The sequence below is a fragment of the Moschus berezovskii genome, chromosome 10 (genome assembly GCF_049115385.1).
Source record: "Moschus berezovskii isolate FMDL1 chromosome 10, NW_MosBer_1.0, whole genome shotgun sequence".
In the NCBI taxonomy this organism is placed as follows: domain Eukaryota; kingdom Metazoa; phylum Chordata; class Mammalia; order Artiodactyla; family Moschidae; genus Moschus; species Moschus berezovskii.
In genome coordinates, this window is record NC_142469.1 from 47,385,177 (window position 1) to 47,412,250 (window position 27,074).

The 27,074-nt window shown below is 38.0% G+C and overlaps 1 protein-coding gene across 4 annotated transcripts in view; it reads right to left on the bottom strand.

The window, feature by feature from the left end:
* AFG1L (AFG1 like ATPase) overlaps nucleotides 1-27,074 on the bottom strand; it is a 202,094-nt gene that overhangs the window by 113,774 nt on the left and 61,246 nt on the right. For 3 of the 4 annotated variants that reach the window (XM_088840655.1, XM_055433053.2, XM_055433052.2), the window contains exons 5-6: nucleotides 25,764-25,894; nucleotides 15,937-16,036 (exon numbers count right to left, since the gene is read on the bottom strand). In XM_088840655.1, coding sequence (XP_088696781.1) covers nucleotides 15,937-16,036; nucleotides 25,764-25,894 — 231 coding nt within the window. The remainder of the gene's footprint in view (nucleotides 1-15,936; nucleotides 16,037-25,763; nucleotides 25,895-27,074) is intronic. The other variant, XM_088840653.1, reaches the window with a different exon arrangement.

Genomic DNA, 27,074 nt, shown 5'->3' on the forward strand with positions numbered 1-27,074 from the left:
CTATGTATTAAGACGTTTACTCCTGGGAAGGAAAGTTATGACCAACCGAGATAGCATATTAAAAAGCAGAGACATTACTTTGCCAACCAAGGTCCATCTAGTCAAGGCTATGGTTTTTCCAGTGGTCATGTATGGATGTGAGAGTTGGACTGTGAAGAAAGCTGATCGCCGAAGAATTGATGCTTTTGAACTGTGGTGTTGGAGAAGACTCTTGAGAGTCCCTTGGACTGCAAGGAGATCCAAACAGTCCATTCTAAAGGAGATCAGTCCTGGGTGTTCATTGGAAGGACTGATGTTGAAGCTGAAACTCCAATACTTTGGCCACCTCATGGGAAGAGTTGACTCACTGGAAAAGACTCTGATGCTGGAAGGGATTGGGGGCAGGAGGAGAGTAGATGACAGAGAATGAGATGGCTGGGTGGCATCACCGACTCAATGGACATGAGTTTGAGTGAACTCCGGGAGTTGGTGATGGACAGGGAGGGCTGGCGTGCTGTGATTCATGGGGTCGCAAAGAGTCGGACACGACTGAGCGACTGAACTGAACTGAACTGATGTGTTCAAGCAACGGGAAGAGTAAGCATATCAAATAAAGACGTGGAAAAAAAATTTTTTTAACTGAAGAAGAATTTTTCAAGATGGAAACTATAATATGTGAGACAAAAAATATGCTGGATGGGAATAACAGCAGATTAGATACTGCAGAAGAAAATATTACTGAGCTTTCAACTCAGTTCAGTCGCTCAGTCGTGTCCGACTCTCCGCGACCCCATGAATCACAGCACGCCAGGCCTCCCTGTCCATCACCAACTCCCGGAGTTCACTCAAACTCATGTCCATCCAGTCGGTGATGCCATCCAGCCATCTCATTCTCTGTCGTCCCTTCTCCTCGCACCCCCAATCCCACCCAGCATCAGACTCTTTTCCAGTGAGTCAACTTGTCACATGAGGTGGCCAAAGTATTGGAGTTTCAGCTTTAGCATCAGTCCCTCCAATGAACACCCAGGATTGATTTCCTTTAGAATCTGAGCTTTAGATCATGGCAATAGAAAACAGTCAAAGGAAGCATGGAGAGAAAAAAGATACATTACATACAGAAGGATTAGAATGATAGTAACTTCTCACTTGAAACAACACAAGCCAGAACACACTGGAGCAACATTTTTAAAGGTCAAAAGAAAAGAAACAAAACTGTCAACATATGATTCTACCCTGTACAAAAATATCTTCCTAAGTAGGGACTTTCTGTGACATACAAATGCTGAAAGAATTCATTCCCAAAACACCAAAACTATAAGAAATCTTTTAAAGTCCTCAGGGAGAAAAATAATATTGGATGGAACCCTGGAACACATAAAGGAGTAAAGAGCACCAGAAATGGCAACTCTGGACAGACAGGAGCCTTTTAAAAGTTACTATCTAAATCCTTTTAAAAGATCACAATTTAAAGCTAAAATAATAGCAATATATTGTGGGATTAATAACATGGAAGTAAAGTGTATGGAAACAATGGCACAAAGTTTGGAAGGAGAAAAATGGGTATATACTATGCTAAGTTCTTATACTTTACCTGAAACAGTCTAATATCACTTGATGGTAGACTGTGATAAGTTAAGCATATGTACTAAAATCTCAAAGCAAACCATAAAGCCTTATATAAAACTCCATAAAAATGAAATTATAGAGTATATATTCCTTCGTATAAGGCTGCTTTAACTCCTTTCTAAAATTTATCCATGTTGTGATGTGCTCATTCCTTCTCACTGCTAGTGTCAACAATGTGTTTAGCAACACACAGATTTAAAAATCTGAAAGAGAAGTTAGGGTCATCTTGCACCTTTACTGTTGCTGATGATAATTTACCAAATGTATCCTTCGCTAGTATCTTGAATGAAAACTGCTTTAGAGAAGTCAGGAAGATGAAATCCTATCCATCAATTCTATGAATAGTCCTATAAATTGAATCTATCTTTTTATTCAAATAATAACTGCCAGCCCCCATTTTAGATATCCTATGACATTTTAAATGCTGCAATTCCCTATAACAGTGATAACAGGGGTCCAAGCAAAAAGCTCCACAGGAATAAAAAAACAACAACGAAAGAGAAACAACAAAGTGTTACATAAAATCTTGATTACAAAAATACTACCATCCATACACTTATATATTTACTTTCAGTAGGTCAAACACGAATGAAGTAGTTTTTCACACCAGAGTTTCATTTTATATACAGAATCAATGAATGGAAATATAATGACTGGAGTCTTCAATGAGAAAACAAACCTTAGGTACTTTGGGGAATCCCTGTACACAAAAACGACCCCAAAGCAGTCAGGCAAAAACTAATGGCAGAGACCTCGACTCTTTGGTTAACTTTTAGAACCATCTATTTCATTATCAACTGTGACAGGCTGAGGCTCAGCCAACAGCTTTCACTTTGGCCCTGAAGGTTGTCTTTGGAGTCTGAAGTGTGTGTGAGTGCTAAGTCTCTTCAGACAAATACTGTATATTAATGTACAGACTTTACATGTACATGTAAAAGACTCTTTCCCACCCTATGGACTGTAGCTCACCAGGCTCCTCTGTCCATGGGATTCTCGAGGCAAGAATAGTGGAGTGGGTTGCTGTGCCCTCCTTCAGAGGATCTTCCTGACCCAAGGATTGAACCCGCATCTCAGACGTGGAATCAAACCCACATCTCTTATGTCTCCTGCGTTGGCAGGTGGGTTCTTTACCACTAGTACCACCTGGGAAGCCCAGTAGTTGTGTATGGATGTGAGAGTTGGACGATAAAGAAGGCTGAGCACCGAAGAATTGATGTTTTTGAACTATGGTGTTAGGAAGTGTTCTAATTTCATTCTTTTACATGTACATGACCAGTTTTCACAGCACTGCTTATTGAGAGACTGTCTTTTCTCTATTGTGTATTTTTGCCTCCTTTGTCAAAGATAAAGTGCCCACAGGTGCATGGATTTATCTCCAAGCTTTCTACCTTTTCCACTGGTCTATATTTCTGTTTTTGTGCCAGTATCATATTGTCTTAATGACTGAAGCTTTGTAGTATAGTTTGAAGTCAGGAAGGTTGATTCCTCCAGCTCCATTCTTCTTTTTCAAGATCGTTTAGCATTTAATATTTAGGGCTATGATTTAATTATTGTTTTCTTTTTGTCTCTTCTGCTTTTTCTTCATCTGTTCTTTTCTTGCCTTTTTAAAAATTATTTGAATATATCTTAAAATTCCTTTTTGTCAGCTGGCCTTTATTTTATTTTTGTTGTTGTTCTAGGGCTGACACTATATTAACCTCATTTTATATTGCTTTGCTGTACTGAGCTTTGCAGATACTGCATTTTTTTCAAATTGAAAGTTTATGGCAACCCTGTGTTGCCTATCAGCACCATATTTTTAACAGCATTTGTGCACTTCATATCTCAATGTCATATTTTGGTAATTTTCACAATATTTCAAACTTTTCCCTTATTATTATATTTGTTATGGTGATCTACAGTTAGTGACCTTTTATGTTACTGAAAGCAGCTCTTTGGCCCCTTTCCTGCTTGTCCATTTCTGTTCCCCTCTATAATTAATAAAAGAGTCTAATTACAGGAATGCGGTTACTAAGCAATTGAAACTAACTCCTGATTTAAGCTCTCTTGAATGCTGTGCCATGCCTTGTCAAATCTGTTGATTCTTTTCCTAGATAAAAAGAAAGAATGAAGAATCAAGCAGTTACAAAATTACTAGCTCTCTACCCTCAACAGCCTCTTTAGCAATCTCGCAGGCAGATCATGAAGGTGAGATAACATCTGAAGAGTCAGCCAGTCTGCACTCAATGAAGAATGATGCAAAACCCAACATCCTCAATGATTCACTGAGATTCTTTTAAAAACTGTCATTTTTCCCTTTAAAAACTGTCATGGCTAAGCAGAATCTTTGGAGTTGGTTTCTGGACATGAGTCTACCTTCTGTCCAGATTGCTGCCTTTTATGATTAAAGCAACTTTCTTTTCTACTGACACTTGCTTCTCAAATTATTGGCTTATGAGCAGCAAGCAATCAAATCTGGGTTTGGTTATATTACTATTATAAAAAGATATCAGCTCACTAAAGGCTCAGATAATGATTTGTATTTCTTGGCAATAAAATATTTTTTAATTAAGGTGTATATGTTGCTTTTTCAGACATAATGCTATTACATATTTATAGACTACAGTAGTATAAACAAAATCTTCAGATGCACTGCTGCTGCTGCTGCTCCTAAGTCGCTTTAGTCGTGTTCGACTCTGTGCGACAGATGCACTAGGAAGTCAAAAAAATCATGTGATTCACTTTATTGCAGTGGTCTAGAACCAAACCATGAACTTCCAGATATTCAAGTTGGATTTAGAAAAGGCAGAGGAACCAGAGATCAACTGCCAACATCTGCTGGATCATCAAAAAAGTGAAAGAGTTCCAGGAAAACATCTACTTCTGTTTTATTGACTATGACAAAGCCTTTGACTGTGTGGATCACAACAAACTGGAAAATTCTTCAAGAGATGGAATACCAGACCACTTGACCTGCCTCCTAAGAAATCTGTATGCCAGTCAAGAAGCAACAGTTAAAACTGGACATGGAACAACAGACTGGTTCCAAATCAGGAAAGGAGTCCGTCAAGGCTGTATATTGTCACCCTGCTTATTTAACTTATATGCAGAGTACATCACGTGAAATGCCGGGCTGGATGAAGCACAAGCTGGAATCAAGATTGCCAGGAAAAATATCAATAACCTCAGATATGCAGATGACACCACCCTTATGGCAGAAAGTGAAGAAGAACTAAAGAGCCTCTTGATGAAAGTGAAAGAGGAGAGTGAAAAAGTTGGCTAAAAGCTCAACATTCAGAAAACAAAGAACATGGCATCTGGTCCCATCACTTCACGGCAACTAGATAGCGAAACAATGGAAACAGTGACAGACATTTTTTTTTTAGGGGGGGGCCGAAAATCACTGCAGACGGTGATTGCAGCCATGAAATTAAAAGATGCTTGCTCCTTGGAAAAGAAACTGTGATAAACCTAGACAGCATATTAAAAAGCAGAGACATTACTTTGCCAACCAAGGTCCATCTAGTCAAGGCTATGGTTTTTCCAGTAGTCATGTATGGATGTGAGAGTTGGACTATAAAGCAAGCTGAGCGCTGAAGAATTGATGCTTTTGAATTGTAGTGTTGGAGAAGACTCTTCAGAGTCCCTTGGACTGCAAGGAAATCCAACCAGTCCATCCTAAAGGAAATCAGTCCTGAGTATTCATTGGAAGGATTGATGCTGAAGTTGAAACTCCAATACTTTGGCCACCTGATGCAAAGAACTGACTCACTGGAAAAGACCCTGATGCTGGGAAAGATTGAAGGCGGGAGGAGAAGGGGATGACAGAAGATGAGATGGTTGGATGGCATCACCAACCCAATGGTCATAAGTTTGAGTAAACTCCAGGAGTTGGTGATGGACAGGGAGGCTTGGTGTGCTGCAGTCCATGGAGTCACAGAGTTGGACACGACTGAACAACTGAACTGAACTGAGGATCAAACCTGCAATATTTCCAAGCTTACCAGTATCCTTAACTTTTCACACTTAGAATTAATATCATACCACTTCACACAAAAAAATGTAGAAACTTTGCATCCACATAAGTCCATCTAAACACCCTACTTTGTACTATGTGTCATTTGCATCATATCTACATACATTATAAGTCCCAGAAGATGATAATTTCTCACAAAACAGTAATTTCTATTTTTAATAAATTAAAAATAAAAAGTAGTTACTTATATTTACTCCAGTATTTACCATTTCTGATGCTCTTCTTTTCTTCTTGAGGATCCAAATATCATTTCCTTTCTACCTGTAGAACTTCTTTTAGAATAGCTTGTATTGCATATCTGATGCTAATGAATTTGTTTAGCTTTCTTTGGTATCAGAATATCTTTATTTTGTCTTTATTCTTGAAGGAAATTTTTATTTGCTATAAAATTCTTGGTTGATAACTTCCCCAGCATTTTAAAGATGTCATTCCACTGTCTCTGGCCTCCACAGTTTCTAATGGAAGTCATCAAGAGAAAATCATTGTTTCCTGTATTTAACATCATTTTTCTCTGCTGCTTTCTAGATTTCCTCTTTACCATAGGCTTTTAGAAATTCAATTACAACGTGTCTAAGCAGTACTTTCTTGTATTTATTCTGCTTGGATTTCACTGAGGTTCTTGAATATGTAAATTTATGTCTTCACTCAAGTTGGGGAAATTTTCGATCATTATTTCTTCAAAAGTTTTTCTACCCATTATCTCTCCTTGCCTTCTGGGATTCCAATTAGAAATATATTAGAAAGCTTGTTATAGCTCCACAAATTCTTAAGCCTCTTTTTCTTTACTTCTGTCGTTTTCTATTCTTCACATTGGCTAATTTTAAGTTTTCTTCTAGCTCTTTGTCTGTTATCCCCATTCTGCTATTAAGCTCTTGAAGTGAATTTTTATTTAAAATACTGTCTTCTTTCAGTTTTAAAATTTAAATTTGGTACTTTTTTATGGTTTGTATTTCTCTGCTGACATTCCTTATCCTTTCATTCATTCAGTTCAGTTCAGTTCAGTTGTGTCCGACTCTTTGCGACCCCATGAATCACAGCACGCCAGGCCTCCCTGTCCATCACCCACTCCCAGAGCTCACTCAAACTCATGTCCATCGAGTCGGTGATGCCATCCAGCCATCTCATTCTCTGTCGTCCCCGTCTATTACAAACATATTTTCTTTACCTCATTTCCCCCTAAATTATAGTTACAGTCCTTGCTTTAGTCCTTGTTTATTAATTCCAATATCTTGGGCATACTGGAGTTGTTATCTGCTGATGGTTTTTTCTCTTGAAAATGGGTAATATCTCCTCATTCTTCACTTTTGGGTGGTATTCTGGACCTTCTGGATTCTGTTTCGGAAGACCGTTGATATTTTTGTCTTAACAGGAAATTACCTTGGTTGGACTAAAACTATAAATTCAAATCTAAATTCAGTATCCTATCCTTAGGAAGCTTCTAGTTTGCTCTGCAACTGTATGGTTCAGAGGCCAGGCAGAGAATTTATACACAGAATTTGAGAACCTGGGGCTATATCAATCTAGTTCTCCCTGGGATTCATTTTTCATTTTCCAGCAGCTATACTTGCCCTAAACGCTGTAATCTGGTTATTCTAGCCACAAACAGTGTGGTTTTTCTATCAGAATTTTAGTCATCAAATGCATCACTAACTTTATCTGCCCTAAAGCTGATAACCATTTTTTAAAAAGAAAGAAAGAAAAAAAATTAAAAGAAAATTCTCTTCATTTTGGTTCTCTTCCAAGCTTTGTCTCCCTTCTATAATCTTTCTGGGAGCTTCAGATAGTTGTGTTTATTTTGTTTAGAATGTATTATGGCTGTCTGCAAGAAGGTCTTTTGGTTAAGAGCTTATTCAGCCACACCAGAAGAAGTTTTAGTTTTTAATAGAGGATGTAACCCATTTATATTTCCTGTCATTGACATGCTTGATTGTGTTTCATGCTTTTTATTCTTTTTTTTTTTTGCTGTTTCTTCTGCTTTCCAGCTTTTGCTTTAAGAAATACTTTTACTTTGATCCCTCATCTTTTCTAGCAATTTGAAAAGTAGACGGGGTATCTTAAATTCTAATATACTTGACAACATATATATTATTTTTTCCCTAGTGTTCAGTGCCACAAATATTGACACTATCACTTAGGATCTGTAAACTCTCTCTCCAAGGGGCACAAAATTTACAAATAAATAAGCAAGCAGAAACTACAAATATCCACTTAAACTCAATTCACTGTTATGATCAGTTTTCTTATTTCCAACACTTCTTTTTAATAAGTTCATATTTTAAGACCTCTTTCTTCCAGAGGACTCAATGACTTTTTAAAAAATTTTTTTCATTCTTTATCCTCTTTCTGCACACTGCCAGAGCTTCATAAGTGGTTTTCCTTCATCACTGATTTCATTTTCTATGGTTTCAATTCTACATTTCAGTGTTTCTAATACTGATTTTAACTGATTTAATTTAAACCCCTTTATTGCATGTAGTTTTTTTAAATTTCATCTGAATTCTTAGTGAAAAGGTTTTCAACACATTTTTTTGTCTTCTCTCAGCTTAGATCTTCTATATTACAGAGTCTATGCTTCCTTTATTTTTAAAGAATACAAAACAATCTTCTAATGCTTGCTTACTTCTCTTTCCTACTTATTGTTCCCATATTAAAGTGTTTTCTATTTACATAACCTTGAAAAAGGAGTGGTATGACTAATCTTCAAGAGCTCCTGTAATCTAAGATATATGGGGATTCCTCTTTCCCTACCCACCTAGTCGTTCTTATAATATTTCAGTCTATACTGTAGTTCAATGTTATCAATGTTAAAAAGTGATAACTGACATCCTTGTCTTGTTCATTCTTGTAGTAGATATACCACGATGTTTCCAGTAAGCATAATTCTGTCTTTTGAACTGACATACATATACTTGGTATCACATTAAGAAACTCTCCATCTATTTATATGTCATGGTGTGATTATATCAAGACGTTGAATTTTGTCAAGTGCTCTTTCATGCTTTTATGGAGAACATCAATGGATTATTTCTCCCAAGAAGTATTGTGTGTGTGTGCGCACGCTTAGTTGCTCAGTCGTGTCTGACTCTTTGCAACCCCATGGACTGTAGCCTGCCAGGCTCCTCTGTCCATGGGGATTCTCCAGGCAAGAATACTGGAGTGGGGTGCCACCACCTCCTCCAGGGGATCTTCCCCACCCAGGGATCGAACCCAGGTGTCCCACATTGAAGGTGGATTCTTTACCATCTGAGCAACCAGGGAAGACCCCCTAGAAGTATTAATATGATAAATTACATGAGCATGTGTGTGTGTGCATGTACCAACTTCCCAGTGATATCCAGTCTTTTATTTACTACAAACAGATTGGCTTGAGTAAGAATCACACAGTGTTGTTGCCTGATAATCTAAGTAGCACAGGATTATTCTTGAACATTTTAAGGCTATCTATAGTATTTTCATTATAATAAATAGTGAATTAAAAACTAAAAAGTCCAGGAGACTTCCCCAGTGGTCCAGTGGATAAGAATCCGCCTGCCAATGCAGAGGACACAGGTTCAATCCCTGGTCCAAGAAGATTCCACGTGCGGTGAACAACTAAGCCCTGTGTGCCACAACTACTGATCCTGTGCTCTAGGGCCCGCAGGTCACAACTACTGGGCCTGTGCGCCACAACTGCTGAAGCCCACACACCTAGCGCCTGTGCTCCACAGGGGAAGCCACCACAATGAGATGCCCTTGCACTGCAACGAACAGTGCAAGCCCCAGCTCACCGCAACCAGAGGAAGCCCATGTTCAGCAATGAAGACTCAGCAGCAGCAAAAATAAATAAATAAATAAGAAACTAGAAGTCCACAATGCATTCCTCAGTCAACAAGGGATTTTTTTCTTTTAGCAGTTTTTGTTTTACTGTCAAAAAGCACAGCCATTTCAACTTGCATATTCTTTTTCTTTACAAAAATATATTCGTATTTTTGATTGAACAAGTTCTTAAGTTTAATTATTAATTTCAATTTAATTAACTTAATCTACCAATCTATTATTAATTTATTCTTAGAGTCTCCATGCACTTAATCTATAGCATTGCTTTTTCCTACTAGAATATCATGAAATTAAGAAAATTTTGTTAGAAAGTGAGTAGCATATATATGGGAGAAGGAAATGGCAACCCACTCCAGTGTTCTTGCCTGGAGAATCCTGGGGATGGGGAGCCTGGTGGGCTGCTGTCTATGGGGTCACATAGAGTCGGACACGACTGAAGTGACTTAGCAGCAGCAGCATATATATATTTTAATTATGGATTTTGTTTCTGGCTCTTCTAATGATCTGACAGTATCATCTTCAAAATGTAAAAATATGCCTATTTGTACATAAGCATTTGTACATGTACATTTGTATTTACCTAAATGACAAAAATGCTAAATAAATCATTTACTTGAGAGTTTATAAAAGTAAGAAATTGAATATAAACCTAGATATATTTTATCTAAAAACTTCCCAGCAATTCCCTATTCCTGTGGATCCTCTCTGCTTAAAGTTCAAGAATCTTAACCAGATTACCCTAGAAAATGTAAAACAGCACTCCAAATGCTATGTTACAAATGTTTAAAATACATTAAACATATTTTGAGCTTACAAGAAAATAGAAAAATCCCTCCAAACCAGTAAACAATCAGGGAGCTAAAAGCCAAAGTAGTAATCATGAGCTGACACTGGTTTGAGATTTTAACAACTATGTGGTGCAGACAATGAGGCCATGGACCGGAGCAATGTAGAACTTAGAAGTGAGGACTGAAAAAACAGTGACACACAGGCAGTCACTCTTTGGTACCTTATTCCCTTCACCCCTCAAGTATTGCTTCCCTTTCTTTACTTGTACTGGACTTTCCCAGACTACTACCTCCAGAGCTATTTTCTCTTCCAAGTTCCTAAATTCTGGTCTTGCTTTTACTTGGCTAACAATTATTTTCTATTAAAACTAAAGGTTTCTAATTTGGGGGGCTCCAAAATCACTGCGGATGCTGACTGCAGCCATGAAATTAAAAGACACTTACTCCTTGGAAGGAAAGTTATGACCAACCGAGACAGCATATTAAAAAGCAGAGACATTACTTTGCCAACCAAGGTCCGTCTAGTCAAGGCTATGGTTTTTCCCGTGGTCATGTATGGATGTGAGAGTTGAACTGTGAAGAAAGCTGATCGCCGAAGAATTGATGCTTTTGAACTGTGGTGTTGGAGAAGACTCTTGAGAGTCCCTTGGACTGAAAGGAGATCCAACCAGTCCATTCTAAAGGAGATCAGTCCTGGGTGTTCATTGGAAAGACTGATGCTAAAGCTGGAACTTCAATACTTTGGTCACCTCATGTGAAGAGTTGACTCACTGGAAAAGACTCTGATGCTGGGAGGGATTGGGGGCAGGAGAAGGGGACGACAGAGAATGAGATGGCTGGATGGCACCACTGACTCAATGGACATGAGTGTGAGTGAACTCCGGGAGTTGGTGATGGACAGGGAGGCCTGGCGTGCTGTGATTCATGGGGTCGCAAAGAGTCAGACACGACTGAGCAACTGAACTGAACTGAATCACTTTCTGTTAAAATTAATAACTTATTTATCTACAAATTGACAATAAAGGTATAACTGTAATTTCTACCAACAACAACCTTTATTCTTATCCAGGAAATTGATGCATTCTAACGAGAAATGGAGGGGATAAGATGAATGATGTGGAAGAAAGTTAAGCATAGCAGCTAAAGATAACAGAGAGGGGGTGGGAATACAGTGTTCTTCTCCACTAGGCAGTATCTTCTGGACTTCCAGCCTCCAGATTATTCTGTCTTTACTGAATAAAGGCACTACCACCCACCCAGTTGTACAAGCCAGAAATTTAGAAATTGTCCTTTCCTTTTCCTCAATATCCAACATATAACCAGGTGATACCCATTTTACTTCTTAACTATTTTTCAAATCTATCCTCTCTGTATCCTATATCAAGTTTTCTCAACCTCATATCTATTGATATTTTAGACTTGATAATTCTCAGTTTTGGGGGGGTATCCCTGGTTTGGCAGAATTTCTGACTTCTACTATGAGATGCCAGTAGCAGCACCAACTCCTCCTTACTGCCTGGTGGTGACAACCAAAGATGTCTCCAATATTGCCAAATAGCTCCTGGTTTGCAAAACAGCCCCCAAGATGAGATCACTGCCTTATACCAAGTTATTATCATTTCTTGTCCAGTGTATATAGCAATTACCTACTAGAGTGTCTCCCTGAATCCACCATATTACTGTACCCCATCCGATAACCCATTCTCCATACTATAACCAGAGTGGTATTCCAAATCCAATCTTACCAGTCTCTACTTAAAACACTATAGTGGCTTCCCATTTCTCTTATAATAAAATCCAAAATCCTTATTACTGCTTTATAAGGTCCTAGCTCTCACTTCTCCAGATTCATCCTGTACCTCACTATATACTACTTCCCCTTCATCAGTGTATTCCAGCCACATTGGTTATCTTTCAGTTCCTCAAACAGGTCATCCTCTCTCCAATCACTGCGCTTTGCCTCAACCCTCTGCCAAACACTCTGAGAATAAGCAGAAGCTTTTTTGAAAACAATAATAAGTACCCGGGGACTGTAGGTTAAAAGCAGTAACCTAAAGAAAAAGCTGAATGCATTCTGTTGGCGGGAAAAGAGGACACACTATGCCTGGGATGGGGTAGACAGAGATCAGTGATGACCAACAAGAAGGAAAGATAGAGGACAGTGTGTCAGAGAGTCCCCAAACCTACATTCTAGTCTCTGTCCTGTCACTTGCTATCCATGGGATTTCTTTGTAATCTATAAACAGGAAAACTAACTTTTTTGTTGTCCAATTCTATGAAGTTTAACACATGTAACCACCAGTACAATCAGGATACAAAATAGTTCCAAACTCCCCGTCAAATTCTCTGGTGCTGGCCTTTTGTAGTCACACACCTTATCACTCCAGGCCCCTGGCAACCACTGACCCATTCTCTGTCCTACACATTTACCTTTTCCTAATCTTCCTAAGTCTTGTTTCGTCATTCATGAAGAAACACACACACACACCAGCAGGAGATGGCATATATATATAACATAGATACCATCTTCTTTATATTAAAATAGTAAGTTACTATGATGACGGATTGTCTGCCATGGTTAAAAAACCTGGTGTATGCTAAGCATCCCATCTAGGTTCATATTTAGAAAAGGCTTTCTTTAAATTTGTGGCTAATGCCCCATTTTTGGAATCCTGCATCTTGGACCTTCAGTCTGCTCCATAGGGACGGTTCCATCTCAGATTTTTATGTGCTACCTTGGTGGGCATGTAACTTTGTTTACTCCAACAAAGATATGAGCTCCAGAATGTTGCTAACCTCTCCTGTGGCTGGCCCTCCTCAGTTTACACACTGCAGTAGCTTGAGCAGCCGCCAGCAATTTTCTTCTCAGCAGTCTTTGCTTGGGGAGTCATTCCAAGCTTGTTCAAGCACCTTGCTCTTTATGAACACAGCTTATCCTGAATGCCTAAAGGTAATACTGAAGGTACTATTAAGTCAACGAGTGGCAGGAGTAGAGTCAAGCCTTCTGTCCCCATTGATGATCTAATATGAAAAAACTCATTGCCTTGTCTCATAGGGGTGTTAGACTAGTAAATCACAAGAATGAGATACAGAATATTATAAGGCGTTTAATAAATGCATCTGAAAAATCATTCATAATTCTCTATAGTATAACAGATTACATATAACTATAATTGTTTGAATAACTAGATCTTAAGGTACTGATGAACTAATTAATGTTTCCCTAAAATATGGCATCTCATGGTATTCGAGAGGAGTCTAAACTTGGCCTAACCCTATTTATACATTTTAATTAATGAACAGCTGAAGATATAGAAGCACAGTTACTAAGCTTATAAATGTCATAGCTAGTAGGGGTAGCTAAAAATAATGTTAGAATCATGCTTCAAGAAATATCAACATAAGTCAATAATATGGAAAAACACAGACAAACTAATAGGAAGCTGAAATAGGAAGAAAAAAGAGATCAACTATAAAAATAGAGAAAGAGAGAGACCTAGTTTGACAGCAGCTCACACAGTAATATCTGGGCATATTAGTAGATTACAGACTCACTATAAGTCATTAATGTGACATGACAATTAAAAAAAAACAGAACAAAAAACTCACACCATTACATTGCTCTTTTCAGGTTCAGTGATGAGCTCCATGTCACCAATTCCAATGATCAACTCTCAACCTCATTTTTCACCTCCTAGCAGCATTTAACAAAGGTGATCATCCATCTTTTTTGTACCACTTCCATTTTCCTTGTTCAACATACTCTTCTTGGCTCTCCTACTCACTGGCAGCTCTTACAAGCTTCCTTTAGGACGGATGACTCCCAAATTTCTATCTCCAGTTCAAACCTTTCTTTGAAATCCAAATTTATATGCATCTGCCTCATAACCTAGAAAATCCCATGGATGGAGGAGCCTGGTAGGCTGCAGTCCGTGGGGTCGCTAAGGGTCGGACACGACTGAGCGACTTCACTTTCACTTTTCACTTTCACACATTGGAGAAGGAAATGGCAACCCACTCCAGTGTTCTTGCCTGGAGAATCCCAGGGACGGGGGAGCCTGGTGGGCTTCCGTCTATGGGGTCACACAGAGTTGGACACGACTGAAGTGACTCAGCAGCAGCAGCAGCCTCATAACCATAGAAACCCCAGAACCCTACTTCCACCTCCCTTCCCAAATTAGCTTCTCCTATAGTCTTTCCCATTACAATAAACAGCCAAGTTATCCTTCCAATTGCTCAGGTCACAATCTTTGAGCCACTCTTGATCTTTTTTTTTTAATAACCCATATTCATTCCATCATTAAATCCTTTTGACTGCCTACAAAACCTGACTACTCTCACCACCTTCACTGCTCCATCATCTGCCCTCAGGATTGTTACAGTCATCTTCTAAACGGTCTCCCGACTTCCAACCTTGAAACCTCACACCCACAATCTATTCTCAATACTGCAGAGAGAACCTTTAAAAATACACTGCTGCTGCTGCTGCTGCTAAGTCACTTCAGTCGTGTCCGACTCTGTGCGACCCCATAGACGGAAGCCCACCAGGCTCCCCTGTCCCTGGGATTCTCCAGGCAAGAACACTGGAGTGGGTTGCCATTTCCTTCTCCAATGTGTGAAAGTGAAAAGTGAAAGTGAAGTCGCTCAGTCGTGTCCAACCCTTAGCGACCCCACAGACTGCAGCCTACCAGGCTCCTCCTTCCATGGGATTTTCTAGGCAATAGTACTGGAGTGGCTTGCCATTGCCTTCTCCGTTAAAAATACACATTTACTCAATATTCGTTCTAAGACTATTTACTGAGATCCAAATATGTGCAAGGCATTGTTTCAGGTGCTTAAAATACATATATATGTGAAAAGAAGAGGTAAAAGTTGTTGCCCTCCTGAAGCTTTTGCATCCTGGAAGAGCACAGATAATAAACTATAAATACAGTAAAATAAATAAATAAATAAAGTACATGGTAGATCCATAAATGCTACATGAAAAAAACAGAGCAGGTAAGAAGAAGCGATGCCAGGGGAAATGGATGTTTTGTAGATTCAAATGGGAAATGAGTCTAGGTGTCATTGGCAAAATAAACTTTGAGCAAAGACCTGAAAGAGGTAAGGACTTAACCATGCAGATATCTGGTATAATAGCATTCCAATCAGATGCTAACATTAAGAAAACATAAAATACTATTTTTTGGTAGTATTCAACCTTCAATTGACCACATGATGGGCTGAAAGATACAAGATTTTAACTTGCTATTTTTATCTATATATTCTTATATTTTAATTCTTAAATAATGTCCTAATAAGCCACGAGTGCTTTTTCAGAAATGATAAATGAAGTATCAGAAACCACTTATGCAAGCAAGCTTTAAGTCTTTTCCCAAGATTCAATTAGGAATTTTTCCTTTCATTTCACTGAGTTTCTTTTATGACCCATAAAAAGCAGTTAGAAAGGCCAGTATTTTTAATATGCATATCTAATACTCAGAGAAAAACTGCAAGTGCATCAAACACAGGCGATCACCTGGATTTAGCTTGCTAAAACATTTTCAAATACAAATACCGACTGATTTTTCAAATTAAGTCAGTTATAAAACTTAGGATAAAACAAAGTCATCAGATTTATTAACATAATAAAATGAGTACAAAATTATGAATTTTTAAAAGCTTATTCATTTCCACCTAATTGGATAAGACTAGCACAATGTTTGTTTTTACCTTCCGGTGGCCTGTTGGATGTTGCCACAACGACGACCCCGTTTTTGAACAGATTTTCAAAAAGCTGTTTCAGAATCATGGCATCAGCAATGTCAGTGACCTATGGACAGCAACACATTTGTTTTATTTTAATTTCACTTCTGCTCTAACAAATTTGCTAATGGCTCATCTTTTTTTTTTTTTAATATGGAAGTGAATTCCAAGAGAAAAATTCTAATTATCATGAAGAAAAGAGTAGATAATTAAAAGCATGAAAGACTGTAGTCGGTTAAACTTGACTCTTCTTTTTTGCAAGCCTATCATTTCTACGCAAATTATCAAATGATTCTATGTTAACTTCTTTCATAGAACTACAGGTGGAAAGCACAGATAATTGTCCTAAACATTTAGGAAATCTAACTAATTAGAACGAACATAACCAACTCCCCCCTCCTACTCCCCCTCCTACTCCCATTACAGCCTCTCTCCCCAAATAAAGAGGAGAGAGGAAAAAAGAGAGAAAAAAAAAATACACAGGCTGTTTGAGATTTCTAACACCTTTCTGGCAAAGGTCCCTGAAAAGGTGACTTTAAATGGTCATGGGACTTTTGAAATAAGGACAAGTAGCCTGTGAGACAAAATCAGCTGCTGTTGAAAATAGAATGATATGACATAGATACTATTGTGCGATTGTTGCACAAAACAATTCAACAGATGGCCCATCACAAAAATAAGCAATTTCATTGTTCTTTTTAAGTGCCTTCTATTACTGTCCATGAATAATCAAAAGGCACTGCAGTCATTTCCAGCACAGCCAGCCTCTGCTAACCTTCGCAAACACAAATATTCCTTCTACAAAAAAAAAAAGCAAAAAAACCAACCTTATAAGAATGGTTAACATGGTGTTGAAAAAAAAAAAACAGCTTCTGACTAAAACAGAAATAAACAATGCAGATAAAACTATTTCATCTAAGTTACAGAGATAATATGACCACTGATACTTTCTAAGATTATTTTTTAATACACAATTAACAAGCAATCTTAAAAAAGCTTTTTAAAATCACAAAGAAATATAGAAATTAGGGAGGGAAGGAAGTTGACTTCACAAATATATAGTGAAGGTTGATATTAATTATTGCATCTTACCCTATGAATATAATAACATGGTTTTAGATACTCTCAGTGTAAAAATGTTTTGATCTTCCTTTAACAGCACATTTTAGGTAATCTCAATAAAACTTATTTTATATTCACAAAAATATATCACACAATATATATCACATTGTTATTTTTAAACCATGCTAAAGTAAACAGAAACTAGTGACATTCTTTCAAATTAGATCAAAACACTAAAAGTGACCAACTAAATGGTTATAACACAACTAACAACAACCTGGGTGACAGAAGTCTAAATCACTTCTCTCTTTTAGCTGATATCTCACTCAAAAGTTTAATTATTTCCTTCCCACCTGAACAAAACCAAATCAAACCAGGATATGGGAATTTGCAGATCTTTTTTTTTTTTTTTGCTGTCTCAGGCTTTAACTTTAAACCATTAACTAAAAAAAATTAAAAAGATCTAAAGAACTTACAAAGTGGTGATTAAAAGGAAAGTGGTACTGATATTATTTAATTTGGAGCTTAGGATCACTGTCAAATTTTGCTTCCGCCAAAACACTCACAGAGAAGGCCCTTTTCAAATGCTTAAACACCAGTGGCATTTCTGATGAGAGGACAGAACAAGCTTGCAAATTTTAGGAGCAACTGCACTTTTAAATTGGATTCCCAATATACTGACTTTTTAAAAGAATGGTTATTAATTAAAATCACCCAGTTTTAGAGAATAAAAATGATTATTTGACTATCTTACTGATTTTCTTGAAAAAAATTAAAATAGCTTTTGTGCCCTAAGGTTCAGATAAGTGAAGGGACAGCTTATAACACTGTGCAAAGGTTTAAACTGAAAGTTGAAAAAGCAAGCAATAAGGACTGGTGGTTGAATTACAATTTGTTGTTTTTGTATTACAGAATGTTTTTGCTCTAGCAGAGTAAATTAACTTGGAGAAGCTATGGCTAATTAATAAAGCAGGAGTCACTTGGGGTAGCCGGGTGCCAATGCATACTCTTTTGATCTTGTCCTTACACTTGTTCAGCTTTGCTGGGGAACAGTAATTTTACAGTATAAGTGAACAGAAGACAACTGGCCACACATTCTTGAAGAGCGAGCTTTTTCATCACCCAGCATTTCATTACCACCAGGAACAAAAGAGAAGGCTACAGATTACCACTAAGGGTAGTCTGCTAATACAGAGTGGAGACATTTCATTAGCATTAAAGAGAAAAGATTTTTTTATGACCTAGAGTTGCTTTCCATCATGACTCACTTAAGTAAAAAAAAGGGGAAAAAAATCTAATGGTTAATTTACATGTGTAAGTACTTGAGTCTCAGTCATCTACTGATTGGTACAGGGCCATGTAATGAGTGACAAACATAAGCATGCATTATTAGTAATTAGTATTAGCACAAAAATAAGCACCTATTTTTTATTAGCAGTCTTTAATAGCTTTCCTGTTTTATAAAAACGGTCAAAACTATTTTTTAAATGATATTGATAGCTTATAGAGGAGAATTTTGCATGATACTCTGCTCATCAGATTTCTTTTTTTTTGGACCATATTAGTAAAACATCTATCCAGTGTCCCTAAAAGAAACATGAGAAAACATTTTTTTAAAAATTCAGTCTCCTTCAGTATTCTGATATCTTCAGAATCATAAATGGCTTAATAATAAACATTAATATTCAAAGAGAATATAACGAAGACCCTAAAGAAAACTTTAAGGAAAACCTATTCTTCTATTTCAGTAATTAGTAATTAAAACACATAAAAATATTCTATCTAGACAAATCTCTCAAACAAGAACAGTGTATTTGATAACACAGGTAAAATTGAAATACTACGCTTGGTAAAACTGACCTTCTGTAAATGTAATCCGAATGCTACCAAAACATAATCTTAAAAAAGCCCTAAATTTAAGAGAAAAGAAACAATATATTATTGTTTTTAAGCAACAATTGTTCCTATTCATCCCCCTATAAAATAAATATTATATTAATTAACACCATCTAATGGTCAATAATAACTAGTTAAAAATCAAGACCAGTAATAGGATTCAATTTTAAAAGTGAAGTGGTGATTGCAGACACACTGTCATAGAGATTAAAGTGCCTAAAAACTCTGCGCTAGCAAATCAGCAATGGATGTACTAGGCTTACGGATAATTTCTACACTCTATCATTAAAAGATTTTCTAAAAGCCCACCTAGTTCTAGGTCTATATATTTAAACATATAATAGAAGACATATAGCAAAAAGAACATACAACATAGCCTTTATTACTAGTGAATAAGAACACTGATGATGGATTCAAACTGAGTTACCAGCTCTGTAACCTTGGAAAAGTAACTCAGCTTCTCTGACCCTTAATTCTCTCATCCATCCAATAAAGGCAGTAACAACAACTACCTTGCAAAATCATTATGATACATATAGTAAATCCTCAAGAAATGTTCATTATGACTGTTACCTCTGTATGTTATGTATGCTAGGATAAGACCATATGATTTATATATAACTGTATAGAATTTTAGCTGCGGATGGAATGATGCATAGCATAGTACAGTAGTTAGGAACACAGGCACATAGAAAACACTCAGTAAACAACAGCTAATATTATTACAGCATATACTAATAGAATAAAAGCACCCTAATAAATAAATGGTCATTGAATCCAACAGTTAGTTCACAAAAGATGGATTTAACATAAGCAAATAGATACAGAAAAGACAAACCATATTATTACTTAAAAGAAAATAATTAAAACAATGAGATCCCATTTTTCATCCATTAGACAAAAATGCTAAGATAATTCAGAACACTGACAGGAAAAAATGCAGGTTGTTATATATGAAGGAAGTGGGCTTAGTTGGGGGACCACTTCAATAACTTCAGTAGTTATTAATTGACTCACTGGAAAAGAGTCTGATGCTAGGAAGGATTGGGGGTGGGAGGAGACGGGAACGACAGAGAATGAGATGGCTGGATGGCATCACCCACTCGATGGACATGAGTTTGAGTGATCTCTGGGAGTTGGTGATGGACAGGGAGGCCTGGCGTGCTGTGATTCATGGGGTCGCGGAGAGTCGGACACGACTGAGCGACTGAACTGAACTGAAGATTTATTCATTCATTTGCTCACTCATTATTATTTGTTCATTCATTTACACTTGAGCACTGTTCTAGACATTTGAGATATATCAATCAGCAAAACAACCTTTGAGTTTAGATTCCTGTAGAGAAATATGTATAATAAGTAGTAAACAATAAATAAGTAGATATATGTCAGAGGTAATATATGTTATGGGAAATAAAAGGATAGGGGCTTTAGTAACTTTTGATTGTGATAGTCAATCGTATTTTTAAACAGGGTATCGGCCTTGTTAAGGGTATAACTAAGCAAAGATCTGAAGAAGTAAGAGAGTATCATGATGGACATGTAGGGGAGGCCATTCCATGCAGAAAGTGCAAAGGCTTGGCTTGTCTGTTCTAAACTGTATAGACGCTGGGGTCAGAGTGCTGGTGCAGCAATACTCTGAGGTATCATTTTACCTTCTTGATTTTTAGAAAAGGAGGACAAGTAGAGACCTGAACTGGCAGTTAACCCAGTTTTGATGTTCTAGAAGGAGCTTTTCTAAGACCAGTGGAAGACAGTTCACAGGATACTGAAATTAAGAAATCTAGGCTCTGCTCAGTGATCAACTCTGCCCTCATTCTTGTCCTTATATTCTCGCTTCCCTTGGCTTTTCTCCAAAAGGTATATGCAGATATTAGTCTTTTCTTGCATGCAGTGGTAAGCTCCAAGGTTCAAGTTTGGTACTGCAGGGAAAACAAAAGTGCAAGACTATTAACACTTTTCATTCTAGGACATTCAGGCCAACTGTGCCCAAGGGAAGAGGGTAAACGCTACCATACTAGCATGCTCCCCTGAAATACGGGGGCAAATAAAAGCACTCAAGCTGTTTTTCAGTCTTATTCTGTTGTCTTTGTGCATATTTTTTTCAGAACTCTGGTGCGAAACAAGCATTTGGTATAAAAACCGCCATTACCTATGGTTCCCTAATCTATGAAGAAAATAGGACTGAAAAAAGTAGGGAGCATTCAGTGAGTCTGAAAGTAAGGGTGATAAGGTTAGGGAGGAAGCGGGGGGCGGGGGAGGGGGTTGAACAAGGGGGATGACACCATCTTGAAAAGTGAAAGTCTCAGTGTCCGACTTTTTGTGACCCCCATGGACTGTAGCCTGCCAGACTCCTCTGTCCATGGGATTTCCCAGGCAAGAATTCCGGAGTGGGTTGCCATTCCTTTCTCCTACCTTATAATCCCATCTTACAATATATCCTCCCTTAGAGTTTAAGCCCTTTTAAGTTGGGTTTTCTGTTACCTGCAGCCAAAAGCATCCTAATGTATACCTCTTCTCTTTGCTTTTCTTAGGCTTTGGTTCATCAAGGTAAACCTCCTCCCATTAGAGGTAACAGATACTAAGCAAGATGACATTTCCTCACATTACTTCACTTCTATTCACTCTATCTGTTCTAGATCACAGGAAAAATTTTTTCAATACAGAAGATAAAAGCAAGACATAAATTGAATAGTTCCTTTCTCATCAAAACTCTTGGCAAGAAACAGGAGATTCAGCTAAAGGAAAGGGGTTGTTTATACTTGAGATCCCAGGATGAAATAGCACTGAAAGCACCTTCTGGGAACTGGTGCTGGAAATTCGCCTGAAATTACAGGTTGCTCTGGAGAGCTCAGCAGCTGTCTAGGGAGCACCCTGGTACTCCTTCTGCTAATGTGATTCAGCTACTTCCTAAATCTCTTTGTTCCTGGCTCATTACTAAGTGGGAACTTCCCTCTGTACCCTTTACTTCAAATACACAAGAAAAAGTGTATGACTGGCTTAATCACTAGGCCACACCATGCAAGTCCAAGCATGTTGACAAGCTTGTAGACTAGCTACTCATAGATCAGATGTCCTGACATGATCCAAGTGACTGTGGGACAGATAGGGTCCTACAGAAAGGAATAAGGGTCTTTAAGACAACTGGGGTAAATGACTAAATGAATAAATGAACCAGCTCTGGATAAAGTAGGAGATGACAGACAGCTCCTTCACATTCACTTTCTCTTTGTTCAGTTCAGTTCAGTCGCTCAGTCGTGTCTGACTCTCCGCGACCCCATGAATCACAGCACGCCTGGCCTCCCTGTCCATCACCAACTCCCGGAGTTCACTCAAACTCATGTCCACAGAGTCGGTGATGCCATCCAGCCATCTCATTCTCTGTCGTCCCCTTCTCCTCCCGCTCCCAACCTTTCCCAGCATCAGAGTCTTTTCCAGTGAGTCAACTTGTCGCATGAAGTGGCCAAAGAATTGCAGTTTCAGCTTTAGCATCAGTCCTTCCAATGAACACCCAGGATTGACCTCCTATTAGCAAGCAACATTTTATAAGCAAGGGGTCTGTCTCCCTCTTGATCTCCCTTAATATATCATTTGAAAAATCTTTTCTGTTGCCTTACATTTCATTTACTTTGATTCATCCCGATAGATAGTTGCTTTTGTTTCCTTTTTCACAACCATGTATCAGTCTTCTAAAATTTGAACTCAACAGAGAATACCCAGCAATCAGACAGGTTTCTGTTAGGACCTCACTATCAGGATAGCAATATGATTTTCATGGGCCCTTCAGAAGACCTTTCCTCAATTACAATATAAATTTATTTAAATATATATATATAAATATACATCTATATACATATAAATTGTATTTTATAACTGTGTTGGTATAAACAAATATAGTACAGATACAGACAGATACAGGCTGGATTCATTATTGATATATTCATTTCTTCTCCAAATTATAAAAGAAATTATTTTCATGGGCCCCTAAAAGTATCACGGACCCTCAGCACTGCACCTGTTGTGCCTAGTGGGTAATTTGGCCCTGCTTGGCATAAATCTTCTCAGGATCTTTGCACAGCCAGATTTCTATCTTCTCCTAACTTTCTTAAACAGTCCTGTCAATGGTCCTGCCAATTCTATTAGTTATTTCCATCATGCAGAATAACTATTTAATAGAATTAAGTGAAGTAAGGATACTTTGTAAGCCATGAATTACTTAACAAGTTTGGGTAATAATATATTTTAAAATTTTTAATTTCAATACCTTTAATCAAAAATTTAATGCGTTGAATACCTGATAACTGTGGCCAAAGAAGCTACTGAGAGTCATGTACCTAAAAGTTTATTTTGTTTTAAAAAGCTGACACAACACAAGTAACATACAGAAGTAGTGCTTTGTTCACATCACTGGTTTCCCTGTTTCAGTAAAACTTCTGTTTCTAAGGGGAAAAAAAATTTAACTCTGTCGATTCAAATTTTTTTAGAGATATTTTGGTTAAAACTCATGAGAAACCAAGAGAGATGGCCTTCAGTGATTCATCACTGACTTGTTGAAGGCCACATAACTGTTAACTCAGTGCTATTTTTAGAACTAAATAAGGCCCTTCTCTTTCTGTAGTACACTCGTGTACTTAGTGCACCCCTTCAGAGCAGCTGAGGAACATCTCTTTCCATAAGCCTTTCTTCTGAAGACCTTTGTAGGTTGACAATACAAAGGGTGAATGTGAATGCCAGGCTGTCTGAATATGACTGAAGGGAGAAAGAGGTAAAAATTCCTCCTCTCCAGATGGTTCAGTGTAACACCATTCCTGGTTTAAAAAAAAAGATTCTCCTTTCTCCTCTATCATAAACTGAGACCGTTGTGAGCTGTGTGTATTGAGTTGCTAGAGGAGACCTACTTGCCTCATTTGGGATAAAGGCATCCTGGCCATAGATCTACCCACTAGCTCGCACAGAAGAACAGGAAATAATGCACTACCAATCTAAATGCATAATTTCAGAGAATCTTAAAACTGGAAGAAACTTTAAAATTCAACCAGGGCAATTTCCTCACTTCATTACAAATACATTGTGCGGCTTAGATGAGATGAATGAGTCACCCAGGGCCTGCCTTGAGGTAAAGTGAAAAGTGAAAGTCGCCCAGTCGTATCGGACTCTTTGAGACCCCCATGGACTATAGTTCATGGAATTCTCCAGGCCAGAATAATGGAGTGGGTAGCCGTTCCCTTCTCCAGGGGATCTTCCCCACCTACGGATTGAACTCAGGTCTCCCGCATGGCAGGCAGAATCTTTACCAGTTGAGTCATGGGTAGGCATATAACTAATGTTAGTCTCCTACTCTTTAAAGTTCTCTCGGCCTTTATTCTAGGCAATCAGACACAGGAGTTTCTGCATTCGGGTCCAGAAATATTTTTTCAAAAGTTTTGGGTGTGACGCCCTATTTTTAAACTTATATTTAGTACTCATGGATTTATTTTAAGCTTATATTCCGTACTCGTGGATTTTTCTATTTTCATTCCAATAACCAATTGCATCTTAGAAAAAACATTTCAGAACTACCAAAAAGAACAGTCAAATAAAGAGAAAATAATTCTTAACCTAGAGTATCTTGTATCATTACTATTGTTGTTGCTGTTATTTTTCCTACCACTACTATCGTAACACTGGGATACAGAAGGGTACAGAATAAGCATAAGATGGTGTTTGCCTTGATGCGAAAATTGCTCTCAAAGGAAATAAAGACCAGGAAATAACGTCTTACCAATTCAAATGCACAATTTCAAATCCTAAAACCAGAACAAACTTTAAAATTTCAACTCAAGCAATTCCCTTCCTTCATCACAGATAAGTGATGAGGCTTAAATGAGATGTGTGAATCCCTTATTTTTTATATAACACTTAAATACTTCAAATATCTTTAAAGATATTATTTTGTAATCATATTATTATTTCCCCTGCATATGATGTACATCATGATGCAGGGGAAATGTGAATCCATTGATTAGAATATAGGATAGGCATGACCAGGGGAAAAACCATAGCCTTGAATAGACGGACCTTGGTTGGCAAAGTAATATCTCTGCTTTTTAATATGCTGTCTAGGTTGGTCATAACTTTCCTTCCAAGGAGTAAGCGTCTTTTAATTTCCTGGCTACAATCAGCATCTGCAGTGATTCTGGAGCCCAAAATCTTCCTACAAAAGGAAGAATAGTAAACATTTTAGGCTTTGCCAGCCATATAGATTATCTGATGCACTTTCACGTGTTTTTTTTTTTTAATAATTTCATTTATTTATTTTTGGCTGTTCTGGGTCTTTGTTGCTGTGCAGGCCTTTCTCTACTTGTGGTGAACAGAGGTTATGCTTCGTAACAGCGTGCAAACTTATTGTGGTGGCTTCTCTTGTTGAGGGGCACAGGCTCTAGGTGCACGGGCTTCAGGAGTTGATAGTTGAGGTTTCCAGGCTTAAGCGCAGACTCAATATCTGTGGGCTTAGTTGCTTCACAGCACGTGGGATCTCCCCAGGCCAGGGAAAGAACTTGCCTCCCTGCACTGGCAGGTGGATTCTTTACCAATGAGCCACCAGGAAAGCCCTCTTTTCCTTCTTTAAAAAAATATAAAAATCTTTCTTTTCTCACTGGCCATTCAAAAGTAGATGGGTCAGTTTGCCCTGTGCAAGTGATGCTGTGCTGACTCAAGGACTAGATAAATAAAATTAAAGTCTTAAGAGATAAAGTATTAAATTAATTTATAAAAACTGATAAAATCAGGAACAGAATTGAAATACTCACACTTAACTCAGTACACCATTCTACATCTATGAAACATCTTTACCTTACCTGAAATTCATCAAAACATAAGAGACATGCTTCTTCACTAATTTCTTCAGCTATAGGAGCTATTGGATCATATGATTTAGCCATGAATCCCGGTTTCCTCTTTGGCAAACTCTGTTTAAGGCGGTGTATTCCTTAAATGGATGAAATTAAACACAAATCAAATATTGTACTAAAAGTACATTTTAGACAACTAAGTACACACTTTTTAAACCTCTAAATGAAACACTGTAAATATACAAATGAAGTTTACATTTCACATATAAGCAAATATGATTTTTGAGGCTGGTTGCAGTTTCTCTACCTTGAAATAAGTTGTTCACATATTACTACATTCCCATGGTTGTAAGGACACTCTGTGGTCATTCCATTTCCACTCTTCAGCCACTTTGGAGATGACAAAGTGACAGAACAGATAATTAGATGGTGGCTGATAGATCAACAGATGGATTTTAGCCCTGAGGACTTCAGGGATGTAGGCGCAAGAGGTCATCCTGCCCTCTGTGTCTTGCATGGCTAATCAAGATGTTCCCTTACTTCCAGCCAGTCACACTCATTCACTTCAGTTCAGTTCAGTCGCTCAGTCGTGTCCGACTCTCTGCGACCCCATGAATCACAGTACGCCAGGCCTCCCTGTCCATCACCAACTCCCGGAGTTCACTCAAACTCATGTCCATCGAGTCAGTGATGCCATCCAGCCATCTCATTCTCTGTCGTCCCCATCTCCTCCCACCCCCAATCCCTCCCAGCATCAGAGTCTTTTCCAGTGAGTCAACTCGTCGCATGAGGTGGCCAAAGTATTGCAGTTTCAGCTTTAGCATCAGTCCTTCCAATGAACACCCAGGATTGATCTCCTTTAGAATGGACTGGGTGGATCTCCTTGCAGTCCAAGGGACTCTCAAGAGTCTTCTCCAGCGCCACAGTTCAAAAGCATCAATTCTTCGGCGATCAGCTTTCTTCACAGTCCAACTCTCACATCCATACATGACCAGGGGAAAAACCATAGCCTTGACTAGATGGACCTTGGTTGGCAAAGTAATATCTCTGCTTTTCAATATGCTATCTAGGTTGGTCATAACTTTCCTTCCAAGGAGTAAGCGTCTTTTAATTTCCTGGCTGCAATCAGCATCTTCAGTGATTTTGGAGCCCAAAAAAATAAAGTCTGACACTGTTTCCACTGTTTCCCTATTTCCCATGAAGTGATGGGACCAGATGCCATGATCTTAGTTTTCTGAATGTTGAGCTTCAAGCCGACCTTTGCACTCTCCTCTTTCACTTTCATCAAGAGGCTTTTGAGTTCCTCTTCACTTTCTG